Source organism: Calidris pugnax, unplaced genomic scaffold (genome assembly GCF_001431845.1).
Source record: "Calidris pugnax isolate Ruff unplaced genomic scaffold, ASM143184v1 scaffold133, whole genome shotgun sequence".
NCBI lineage: Eukaryota > Metazoa > Chordata > Aves > Charadriiformes > Scolopacidae > Calidris > Calidris pugnax.
In genome coordinates, this window is record NW_015090977.1 from 8,721,618 (window position 1) to 8,734,255 (window position 12,638).

Sequence of the window (12,638 nt, forward strand, 5' to 3'; positions counted from 1 at the left end):
CAGGACCTTTCCAGCAGATCTGACTTGGTGGCTTCAGAAGGACAGAGGCTGAAAACTGATGGGCTGAAGGCAGAGAATTTTGTGTGTGACTAACTTGTGATGTAGAGAAAAAAGAGATGGAGCTTTTGAACAACTTCAGATGGTCCTCTTCCAGAGTTTTCTCTAGTTGTCTGTGGTTGTAATTTTAGCTCAGACCTAGAGGTACTCCACCGTCAGCAAACATTTAAGGGAGCACTGCTGGATGATATTTTTCTTGACCAAATCAGAGGTGGGAAACCCTGCTCCTCGAATAGTTTTGTATCTCTGTCTCTGAGCAGTCACAGGACACTGAAAATTTGCTTGGCAGTGCCACCAGCATCATGCTACAGGTTCCTGACCCTGTTTCATTGAATTTCTGTCTGTAGTGACATGTATGGTCGTCCTGTGATTATCTCAGCTTTCTGTCATTATATAGTGAACTATTTTTGACAGCTTATTCTAAAGCCAGCTCATTATGGGCAAGTGGAAATCTAGACAGAAATTGGGGTTAAAAGACATTTATTACAGCATGGCAGGCGTGCACTTGGCCTCTTCAGTGTGATGCTTCCACACTGTTGTAACAGGGAGTGTGCTGGTGGCACTTCTAGTGGATTTATCATCTCGTCATTTGAGGTGGTGGTGGAGCAGGACCTTTATTCATTACAAATAGTATAACAGGTAAAATTAAAGGGCTTTCCACCATTTCTTGCTGGTCCTTGCCCAAAACTATGTATCCTTAGCAGTTCCTTAATTGTATCTCCTTCTTTCTTCCCCCTTTTCACCCCAAGAATTTTCCCTAACCTTAGCAGCTGGCACAAAAGCATTCCAGCTGATAACTGAGAGCCTCCATCCTGAGCAGAGACCAAGAATGGAAATTTCTGTTTCAAAAAGTTGCAAACAAGTACAAGTTGGGAGACTGATGTGTAGCAGCAGCGATCAACATCTGCTGTAATTACTTTCTTTAGAACTTAACAAATGTGCTGATAATTTTGGTGGGAAGAAGAATAAATGGGAAAAGATCTGGAAGATACTCTTGGTGAATTTTTTAATTAAAATGTTTTTGATTTTTTGAGAAACTCTTAAAGAAGCAATTAAAACAAGATGATATTAGTCTATACTTACACGGGAAAGCCTTGCCAGGATTAACTTGCTTGTACCAAATAAATTACAGCCTCTGGATGTGCATTATCAAATACTTTCTATAGATGTTAATCAAGAAGGAGTGGGTATTGGGTGGGTGAGATGGCAGCAGCAAAGCCAGCCTGCAGGGTCATGGGCAGAGTGTGCCTACCTGGAGGAAAGCATTGCATCTACCCAAAGACACACTCTGCTGGGAGATTTGAGCTCGGGGAACCCACTGATGGCAAGAGGTTTTAGATGGGGCCCTGCCTAAATTTCATTCAGAGTGAGGAAAGCCTTATTTCTTCACTATTTGTATTTCAGTAATTAAATTTGAGGCCTTGGCCAGACTCCATTTAAACAAAGCGAAGGGCCAGGGTGTGAAATACTGTGCTGTATGATGACCTAATCCAAATCCCACTAAGTCTGGGAATGTTTCCACTGACTCCCCGGGAGCTGGATTAGACTCGTGTGGTTGTTCCTGCCCATTGCCAGTCCCTGCTCCCGTGGCAGCAGGCACCCGAAAACCTCTGTTGGGGCACAGCTTTTGGGGCTTTTTGGTAGAATCCTCCACCAGTATTTCCCTGTGGAATGGAGAGCATTAACATAACACGAGAGCTAAACAGGCTTTGGTAGAGCTGGAACACTGGTCATGCTTGTGGGCTCTTTATGGTGGGATAAAGTGGTTTGGTCTCCGTCCAAATGTGGTGTGTTTTTGTCTTTTAAAGTTTGTTTTCTCCCTGCAGTCAGTGAAGGTTTCCAATGGTATCACACTAAACTGTCCAGCGTGGTGCTCATCCTTGCTGGGGGTTGATGGGCACAGAGACTGTGTTCTAGCAATGACATCAGTGGATTTCAATTTCTGAATGGTTCAACGTACAAAGTGGTTTCATTGAGGACATTGAATACAATGATCTCCATGAGAACACTGCTTTCAAAGGAGGTCTGTGTGGTGTAGGTTTCTCCTTCCAGCGGAGAATTTCTTCAATTACTCATTCATTCCTACAATAAATATAAATATATAGGAATTCCTACAATACATGTGAATCATTCCTGTAATGAGTTCATGTTCTTTCCTAAGCCATTCATTAAAACGCTCTCCAGTTACATAACGTAAGAGGTGAACTAGAGTGTACAGTACCTTTTTTAAACTATTAGATCACATTTTTTTGTAAACATAAGTTTTCTGCATCACTTGCTTTTCAGTGGTAATCCATGCATAGACAATTGCTCATACTGGAAGTTGTGATGGTTCCAGGAATAAGGAACAGTATCCGAGCCGCCAGGCGGTTGTCCAAATGGTCACAATTAATAAATAATGTGAGCCCATGAAATGGAGTGTGATAGATATCATTGTCTGGGGAAAACCACTAATTTTTTTCAGAGTTTAAATGAAGGAATCAGAAATGCTATTTTTGCAAAAACGGTCAGGTCTAGGGAAGGTGTTACAGCTTCTTTCCAAGCACAGGACAGAGGTGGTACTCTACCTATGGGCATGGTGGGAACTTTGGGGGTTGCACTGGTTGTCCCAGAAGTCCTACCATTGTTACTTGGATGCCCCTGGGTAAAGACGACTTGCCTACATCAGCTCTATCTTTTTAAGCTTTAATTTAGGCATCACTACAAGCAATTTTAGGGAACAACCATTAACCTCATCCTCATCTTTTTCAGCCAAATGGCTAGCAGGACATGGTGGACTGGTAGCTGCGGAGAACGGTCTACAGGGAAATGAAGAGGTCTGGATTTGCTAAGGGAGCAGCTGCTCTTCAGGACATGTGAGTGTAGTTCAGCCTCACAAAGCAGCTCTCTGTGGTATGGAGTCTTGGCAGTAGAAGAGACAGGATTAAAACCCGTGGTCAACAACCTCTTCCAAGCAGCAACGCACTGGACCCAAGCCCATCTGAGGAAACAGGCCCTGACTCTCTGGTAGGTATAAGAAAAGGGGTTTTGAGTTTTTAAGCAAGTGCCATAAAAGAGCACATGGCACGGTCTGACCTTTTTCTTTGAGATCTGTGTGTGGTGCCCACCAACCACACCAGTTGTGGCTTTGACTTCCACTTCCAGAGGAGAAGTTCAATTCCTCGCTTTGGCACGCTGATGAGTCCTGTGCATCTGTGTCCCTCTCAAAGCGTTGATCCCAGCTCTGAACTGCCAAGGCATCTATTCAGCCAGGAGCTCTTTCTGTAGTAGCAGGCTTTAAAATATGTAAATCTATTTTCAAAGCAAAATAAAAAACCCCAGTGTTCATGTATCCCTCAGAAGGAAGAAAGGGTCCCTGTCCTAATATTTTATGCAAATCTCGCTTTTACTCTTGTACTTGGGCATGAATAAATATCAATGACTGCTTCAAAATGAGGAAAAAAGAAACTTCATCCCTCATCAAAAGAAAAAAACCTTTATTTCTATTGCATAAATAATGGTAAAATTAAAATCTTTTTATACAGATTATATATTTACAGTAGTGTTTGGTTAGAGGAAACAGCCGATACATATGGCATTCGGTTTTCCTTTATACACGTCTTTATACACTTGGGTAACTTGCAATAACATAGGATTTAAGCTGCATGCCAAGTTAATTTATATTAATATTTACAATATTTTGTACAAAGTTTTTTGTATTTGTTTTTACCATTATGCTGCTGACTTTGTGAGTTGTTGTCTTTAATTAAAATGCCATGTCTTTTGTTAACGAGCACAAAATGGTCAGTTTTTAACAATGAATGGTAAATGACTTGACAACAGTGAGGGATGAAATGAGGGGAAAAAAGGATGTGCATGTATTAGACTTCCTAGAGATGAATCAGGAGGCATTGATTACTTAGATCCTAGTATGGATTAAATGGCAACAGGCTGGATTCTGGGCTTATTCTAGTTTAAGCCAATTAACTCTAATGAGTTACTTCTGATTTACCCTGGAGTCCGAGAGGAACTTCTTCTCTCTTCCACCCCCCACCCCAATTAAAAATTTGAGAAAAAAAAGAGCTGCTGCATGAAGCTGAAATAACTTTGGCTCCTCTGAAAGAGGCGGTAAGAAATGTAATATACAATTTTGGGGTTGGTGCAACAGGAATATAGAGGCATTTATTTGAAGATGACTGTCAAATGGCAACCCCAAGGGGCCTGACACTGCAAACACATCGGCTGTATGGTTTGGGTTGGGTGGGATGGCTCACAAGAGAGACAGGACATGCCTGAGAGCTGGCAAGACCAGAGGGGGACCTATGGGAGCAAGCTCAACAGCTTCACATGGGATGGTCAAATGTCTACTCGTTGGCTGATGATGACAGAACACCAGCTGATAAAGGAAGGTCATATAATGGATCTCACCTAAAGCTTTGTAAAAATAGCAGTGTTTGAAGCTGCTTATTCTTGATGCTGGCAAAGACTGGCTGTGAACAGCTGTAGAAAATAATTGGTCGGAAAATGGCAACTTCATTGAGTAATGCTCTTCAAGGCTACAAAGTATTTTGGTCTGTCTTGACAGAAAATAAAAAAATCCTATGGTATACTCATCATCAAATTGTCAAGTACCAATCTTTAGATCCAGAGGATTTCCTTTTTCTCTTTCCTCCCTCTTCTCCTCACTTCTGGGGCTGAAATTCTTTCCTACTGAAGATGCCAAATTGAGGCAGTTTTTTAGACTTTTGCCACTGGAGAGGTAGGAGTGGAATACTCTTCCAATTAAAATATTGTCAGATTTTCTGTCCATCTCACGTCTGGTGATGCTTCTACAGTTCCTAGAGCTGCCTAAAATGTCCTACCTGAACTGGAGATCAACAAGATCCAGTCCTGGTAACAACTGCCAATATATAGAGATGAAAATGTTGTGAGCCTTTTCTTTTTCTGTTTTAAATTCCTAGGAAAGTAAAAGGCTTTAAGTGATGCCAGGGAAATGTAATTGCACTGTCAGAACGCAGTACAGTAAAATAATAGATTGAAAACCAGCAAGTTCTGTACATCTTCATCTGTGGAATGTAAGCATGATTCAGAGCCAAGAAAAAAGATACTTCATCAGATTCTCATTTTAGAAGAGTTGGTTTTTCTTCTTTCAAATAGTCATCCATAAAGCAGAAACTAAATAATTTATTACACGGGTGGATAAAATAGGGAACTTCATTCTTAGTGATCTTAATGTATTCCTCCTACTGCTCCTCTCCTCACAGATCCACGTCTGACTGGGGACCGTGCACCTCTCGCTATTGTGGGTGACAGCCCTTCGCAGCTCTGCCGGCTCCGCGCACGGCCTGGGGGGAGAGGGGCTTTCGTGGAGAAAAGCTGAGTCTCTTTGTACCAGACACCTCGCAAAGCAGCGTGTCACCTCCAGCAGAGCCAGCACTGGGCCTCCGACAGCCATCACGGTCCTATGGGTGTCCCAGGAGATGTTTTGGTCTTCTGCAGTGGGCCGAAAGATGCAGCATGGGGTTTTTTTTTGTGAAAGGATATTCCTATGCTTTTCATGGAAAAAAAAAAAAAGCTTGCCAGTAGGTACTTTGCTTATCCAAGTCTGTCAGCCATCCAGAGTAGCATTCTTGGGAATGCTTTCTACCTCGTTTTCATCTGCTTGCTTGCTATCCTATCTTATGGTGGAAGGACCAAAAAAAAGCCCATTTACCCCACCTTACAAAGTTGCTGGGAGTCTCCCACATAAAGCAACCAACATACAGCCCTACCAGTGCACCACATCTAACATCTGTGCTCCCAATAACCACTGCCCAGTCTATAAAACCTCTCCAAATCACCAGATGATACCCAAATGCTCAGCTGTAGCTCACCTGGGAGCAGGGGCAAGGAGCTGTGTCTCCTACCACCTCCCACCTTTCTGCTCATAGGCGACCCTTGTCCTGGGGGGGGTCTGTGAGCACCTTCACCAGGACAGGGTGTCTGCTAACAGTAACTGGCATATTTGTGGGTGCCCATCAAACATGAAAAAAAATTACTTTTTCTTTGTCAACTCTCTTTTTTCCTGTATGAACTCTAACAGCATGAGGACCAATTTCTTCTTAACAAAGCCAAGTTTTCCCAGCTGCCCACCCTGTTTAATTCTTTAAATTACAGTTGATATTGCTTCTGATCAGAAATTACTTCTGAGTGGTGGACTCATTGAGAGGATCAGGCCCCAACGTAGTCCTTGAGTGGCACAGCCTGTCGTGGGCAGGAGTCTGCTCTCCAGGGCCACCGTCACCACCATGAGACAGTTGTCCTCCCTGGTAACTCCTCAGCTGTGGTTTTCTTCATGGCTGACTTTATGGTATGGCTTTCGACCTGACAGGTAAGCAATGGTCCTCCAGCAAGCAGCTTTTGCTGGAATTCACTTCTCCGTGGCCTCCAAAGTATTTCAGTGTGCCACGTGCTGATCACTCCTTGGCTTCTCCAGGAGCAGAGAATCAGGATGTGCCTTCAAAGTTAAAGCCAATGGTTAAAGTCAAAGTCAGTGTCATCAGTGACGCAGCCCACTGCCTTGCAGGAGCAGTAACTCAAATCCTTCTCATCAGAGAACAATCCCTCCATGCAGAACCTGCTTAAAGTGTCCTCAACAAGCCCTGGATAACCTATGTTGAGCAGTGCTTATGCTGCATTGATTTCACTTGCTCCCAAAACCAAAACCTCTCTCAAGCTAAAATAACCATGTCCATCTCAAAGCCTTCCCTGCGTGTCAATCTGTTTAATTGCACACATTATTTTTGTGGCTAAGCCAAGAGAGTTGCCTTTGGGGTGCTCCCAATTTGCTCATAATTTGCTAATTCATGAGCTGAAATGCTGTCCCGGGCTGTTGGGAGCTCTTTGTCCATCCCTGGTTGGGCTGGGCGTGCGTCTGCAGTTGCTGCGTGTGGCTCCGGCACGGTGGCACACATGTCACGAACAGCGAGGGTTGCCATAGCAATATCCTTTTCGTACAGAATTGCAGTGCTGAAAAGACACTTAAATTCTCATGTAACTGGCAAGAGCATAAGTTTAGTGCTTTTTCTGACAGCTCTACCTAGCACTGCTGCAGTCTGGGTATTTTTTAAAGTATGTTAATTAGCACTTAAAGTTTTTTTTTTCTTGAAGTATGGGATGTGGGGTTTTTTATTTTTATTTCTTTGATTCTTCTACTTTCTTCCCCCTAAGCTTTTGCCATCAGGTTCCAATCAAAATTTTACTGCTCTATTTTTACCTACTGTCTGTAAAAGCAACAAAAAGCCCCCATTTTTTTTTCCTTCTTGTGTAGAAGAAAAAAAAAAAGAAAAAAAAAAAGAAGATAAATGGATGTTACATAAATGGAGCCAGGGAGGTAGGTAAGAGGCACAGGTCCAGTGCTGCTGGCTAGGAAGGATGGGAAGGTGTTGGTAGAAAGGTTGTCGGGGGAGGAAAGGATGAAATGGCTTGGCCTGATCCATTCTGCATTGCCACCAGAGGAGCCCGACTGATTAAAGCAGGGATCTCTTCAAGATGCCTTTAGATGGAGAAAGGCTGTTCCAGGAAGGGAAAGGAGACCTCTGGCAAGACATGACACTGATTCATAATGGATAAATTGGGTTCCCTACAGAAAAAGCAACCCCAAAAACCCCTCAAATCCTGTACCCAGTAAAATCAGTGGGGAGTTTTCAATGAACTCTACTGACACCGGGCTATGGCTTTTACCGATATAATAATTATAGTTTGGTTTTACAAATGGAGCTTCAAGGTGAAGAATTATACTAAAAATGACAGTATTTACAAAGGCTTTTATGAAGCATGCATGTAGAAGTTATGGAGCCTTCCAGAAAGCTTAAAGGAACACAAAAGATCATCTCGTCTGTAAGGTAGCTGTTACAGTCGGACTCTGCCCGGTATCAGCTGTCAGGTGAGTGAGAAGAACATGGAGAAATGCCTGGTCTATGGGTTTTAGCGTGTGTTTCTGGGCTCAGCGAAGAGGCACCGCTCTGCCCCGTGTTTCTGCCGTCGCTGAGTGGGGCTGGTGGGTTGGTGCCCACCTCTCTGCTCCATCTCCATCTGCCCCCGCTGCCCACGGTCACGCCAGCACAGTCCCGGGGCGAAAAAAAATATCTTAGTAAGTATTACTGGGTGGCAAGTAACATTTAGACTTTTTTTTTTTTTTTTTTTCTTCTGCTGCTGCCACCTTTTCACATGCCCCTGAGACCTAAAAATGTGGATGTCAGTTCCCTTAAAATGATCTCAAAGCTCATTATCGGCGATGTCCAGCGGGCGCTGGGAGCGTGCCTCGGCTCCCCAGCGGTGCAGATCCCCCGCTCAGAGCTTGCCTAAGATTTTCCACTGTTGGTTCGAAGTCTGCTGCTGCCCTACGGCAAACATAATTCTCTCCATCTTCTGGGAGATGCAACAATTTCTGCGGAATATTTGGCAGTTGACCTCCATTAGTCACAGCAGAACAGAAACACAAAGGTGTGTGTTTGTGAAAGGCAGAAAACAGCAACTCAGCTGCTCTGTAAAGACAGCTGTCCTCGTCGGGGATGGAGGGGGGCACCAGGAGAATGGCAACGATGTGGAGGTGGGCGACAGACACACACCTAAAGGCAAAATCCAAAGTGGTGACATGAGTTTAAAGGGGTGATGGGAGACGGAACAACAAGAAGCACATTTTCAGATCTGGCTACTAGAAAATACAGGTTAAATGTTACTGGTTAAACTTGTAATCAAAGAAAGACCTGAAATGAGTCTTTGGGATGGATCCAGGCATAAGCCGATGGCTGCTGTGTGGGACAAGGGAAGCTCGTGGTTTGCAGTCCCTTGGGGAGCCATCCTGACCCCTCTGGTGACACAGAAAACAGTCATCTACATTTACAGGAGCAAGATCTCACTGTTCCTTGGTGTTTCTGGAGCTAGCCTGGCTGGCAGGATGAAGCCACCACAATTCCAGTGCCCGGATGCCTCCTTGGCCCTCCCCGGGAGCATTCCCTCTGCTGTCTCCATAAGCACCAGCTGGGAAACCTCTCCCATGAGGGCAAGGAAACCAGCTCTCTCCCGGGACAACACACAGGTGCACAATTCATCTGAGGGTAAATGCAAGGATTAATGTCAAGTTTAAAAGGAAAAATGCTTTCAGATGTAATCCTGGCTCCAGGCTCACCCAGTCCTTGTGCTTTCTGCGGGACGTGTTGTGTCTCTAGTCTGCATCACTCCATCTTCTCCTTGCTGCTCATTAAGATCTCTTCCAGGAAAAATAACTAACACTTGCAGGATCTGAAAGTCTGACACACTACGTAACATATGGCGGTCTGCTCTAGTTTGATTCCTTCTTCTCTTGCTGCAGTCTTCTTTTCAGCTTACCCTCTTTGGAGCCTGCCCATGGGACGGTGGTGGTGGTGGGATGGCTCCTGGGAGAGACTGGAGCAGCTGGCTGGTCAAACCCACACACTTCTGCGTGGGCAAAAACATAACCTCTCCCATGAGGAGGCATCTGACACAGAGGTTTCACTGCACATTACAACCAGGGCATATGAGATGAAATATATAAAAATTGGGCAGGCAAGGAGAGGGGAGGAAAGCTCTTTCTGAGCTTTTCCTCATGATTTTCGTCTCAGATAAGGTTACTGAAGACCAATATAGAAGAAGAGCAAAACTGCTGGAAAGCAAATGCTGTTGAATATGCTGATGGGACCAAACAGAGGGAGTCCTATCCGGCGCTGGTGGTTGCAGAGTCGGTTGGAAGACTGTGCACAAATCTCAGGAATGCCCATGTGTGGAAACGGGTGGTGCTTCTCAAGCCCTGATTCACGGTCAGAAAAAAAAAAATGGCAGATGGACTCGTGCTACCCCACAGTCTTGTGTCAAAGGCGGCGTTTACGAAGCAAAAATAGAAACTTTGTATGATGCTGGCAATTTCTCCTCTTTTTTTACTCTGAAAATACTGTACAAGGATGCTCTAGCTCCCCTCTAATGCCGTAAACTCAAAGGCATGGTCATAAGGGAAAAACAAAGTGAAGCCGGAGTACGTGGAATAAAACGAAGAACAAGGACTTGCTTGTGACAATGCTACGATCAACTTCCTGGGAATGTGGGCCCGTGGAGAGCTACGTGGAATAGTCAGTCGGGCCCTAGGTTAAAAGACAGCCCCGCTGCAGTAAGTCACGAGGCCGTGCCTCCTTAAAACCGCAGAACAGGCTGCTGGATGAAAGTTTCTTCCAAGTTACCATTGCTGTTTCGAAGCAATAATTCGGGAGTCCTGTATATTATATATATATTTTTTTTTTTTTATTGCATTAGGAAACAAAACCTTTAAAGCATTAAGACAGCCCTTTTATGTCCCTGCCAAAAGGATGTGGTTGATTCACAAAGACACATTACGCTGCTGGCCTCAGGCTCCTTGTCGAATGGTGCTTTATCTGCCTGCCTCTGTCTCTTTGCCGTGTGAGAGTCGGTTTCGGGGGAAGCTCACCCGGTGGCATGCGCATGCATGGTCAGTTGGGTTCACAGTGTCGTGGCGAGAGGCTACTCCATGCCGCTCCGCAGGATCTGGTTGGCCGCGATCAACATCACGCTTATAATAAAGGCCATGGCAAATGCGCAGATAAGGCTCTTCCGTACGCAGGTCTGTCTGTTCTGCTTCTGGGCGTGCACTGCAGGGGAGAGATAGGAAAGATGAGGGGCTGGGACAAAGTCATGTGTTGGCTTTCCACCAGGATAAACTGAGCTCAGAAAGCCTCCTTTGCCTCCAACCCTCTAGTCACAGAATCACAGAATCACAGAATCTTCTAGGTTGGAAGGGACCTTAAAGATCATCTTGTCCAACCATCAACCTCACTGACAAAAATAGACACCCACACAACAAACAAGGAGCATCATCACTAAACCATACCTCCCAGCACTACATCAACCCGTCTTTTGAACACCTCCAGGGTGTTCCACCCCTCAGAGATCCCCTGCACTGGCCAAGTCTTACCTCTCCCTGCTGGGACATTTCCACCTTACCTTTCACTGCTTCCAAACACCCCTTCCTGACAGACCACCTTCTCATACTGCAGGAAGTCCATTCTCTGCCATCTTGGCTTTTAAACCCTTCAAATGCCTTAGTTTACCTGTGTATTTCTCTTAAGCTCTTTATGAAGTTCTCTCTAAAGTTCTTTAATCAGGAATATTGGTCTTCTGTGAATTGCTTTAGACTCATCCAGGTTTTTCCAGTTACAGGTCAACTGGAAACGAGCAGAGATTCAACTTGTGCCCCCTGACAGCATTTAAAAAACCCACTGTGATACTTCCCATGAGTATGCACAGTACGTTAGTCATTTTTCCAAGCTCGTTTTCTGTGCCTATGCAAAAATCAGACTTATTAAGAGCCTTTTCAATGGATGCTTGCAGAATAACCGTCAAAAGAGGCACAAATATTTTGTGGCAGTTAAAATGCAGACAGAGTTGGGATTTTTAGTGTTTGACTTATTTTATTTAATTTTAAATTTCTTTTAAGTTCATCAGTGAGGATTCGTGCTGTGACTTGCTAAAGACAGTTCATGTCTCTGTCTTAACCTCCCTACATATGAATACCAGAACAATATGTGGTATTGGGTTACTGTGTAGATTAATCAGTTTGAAAAGGCTCTGAAGGTCCCCCGAGATAATCACAGAAAGCCCGAAGATCCTCACGCACGGGATGGGTAATTTCTCCCTGCTACTATGGGCAGTAACACATGGTCTTGATTTGACCTGAGAAGGGATGTATCCATCGTCTTTTTCTCCTGGATGGTCACACTTGTGATGATGGGAGACATTCAGCTGGTGGACAACAAGCTCAGAATTATAATAAATCTAAAAAAACCCCTTCCAGTACCTGAAGGGAGCTACAGGAGAGCTGCAGAGGCACTCTTTGTCAGGGAGTGTAGTGACAGGATGAGGGGTAATGGTTTTAAATTGAAAGAGGGGAGATTTAGATTAGATACTAGAAAGAAATTCTTTACTGTGAGGATGGTGAGACACTGGAACAGGTTTCCCAGAGAAGCTGTGGCTGCCCCATCCCTGGAGGGGTTCAAGGCCAGGTTGGAGGGGGCTTGGAGCAACCTGGTGTGGTGGGAGGTGTCCCTGCCCAGGGCAGGGGGGTTGGAACTTGATGATCTTTAAGGTCCCTTCCAACTCTAACCATTCTATGTTTCTATGATTCCTTGAAAATGCCAACAGGAAAATGCTCCGAGTGCCCGCATTTGGAAAAGTCCAGGAAGATGTTTTTAGAATATATGGAAAAAAATCCCCTTGTTCTTATCATTGCACAGAGAGGTGGATGCTGCATTTTGAACACTTTCTTCATCCCACTTCACTTCCTCTGGCCAGGATTTAACGATGCTGGTGTCCTAAGCCCAGATCCCCGGTGGTCCCCCAGCACCAGGCAGCGCCCAAGGCACCAGAAGCCCTCGTTAGACAGCATTTTGAGTCCCTCTGCCCAGGGCAGGGAATCACTGCCCCACCAGTGCTGCAGGGAACTCGCTATTTTCTGTGCAGATAATGAAATCCCCCTTACAGCAGCTCTCCTAAATTACTTGCTTTCTGCTGGCACTGCTCTGCTCCTTGATTCCTTT

General features: G+C 44.7%; 1 protein-coding gene across 4 annotated transcripts in view; it reads right to left on the reverse strand.

The window, feature by feature from the left end:
* Positions 1-3,511: 3,511 nt before the first annotated feature.
* Positions 3,512-12,638, reverse strand: part of CALN1 (calneuron 1) — a 186,706-nt gene continuing 177,579 nt past the window's right edge. For all 4 annotated transcript variants that reach the window (XM_014953358.1, XM_014953359.1, XM_014953360.1 and 1 more), the window contains one exon: positions 3,512-10,694. In XM_014953358.1, the coding sequence (XP_014808844.1) occupies positions 10,567-10,694 (128 nt within the window). In that variant the 3' untranslated portion in view covers positions 3,512-10,566. The remainder of the gene's footprint in view (positions 10,695-12,638) is intronic.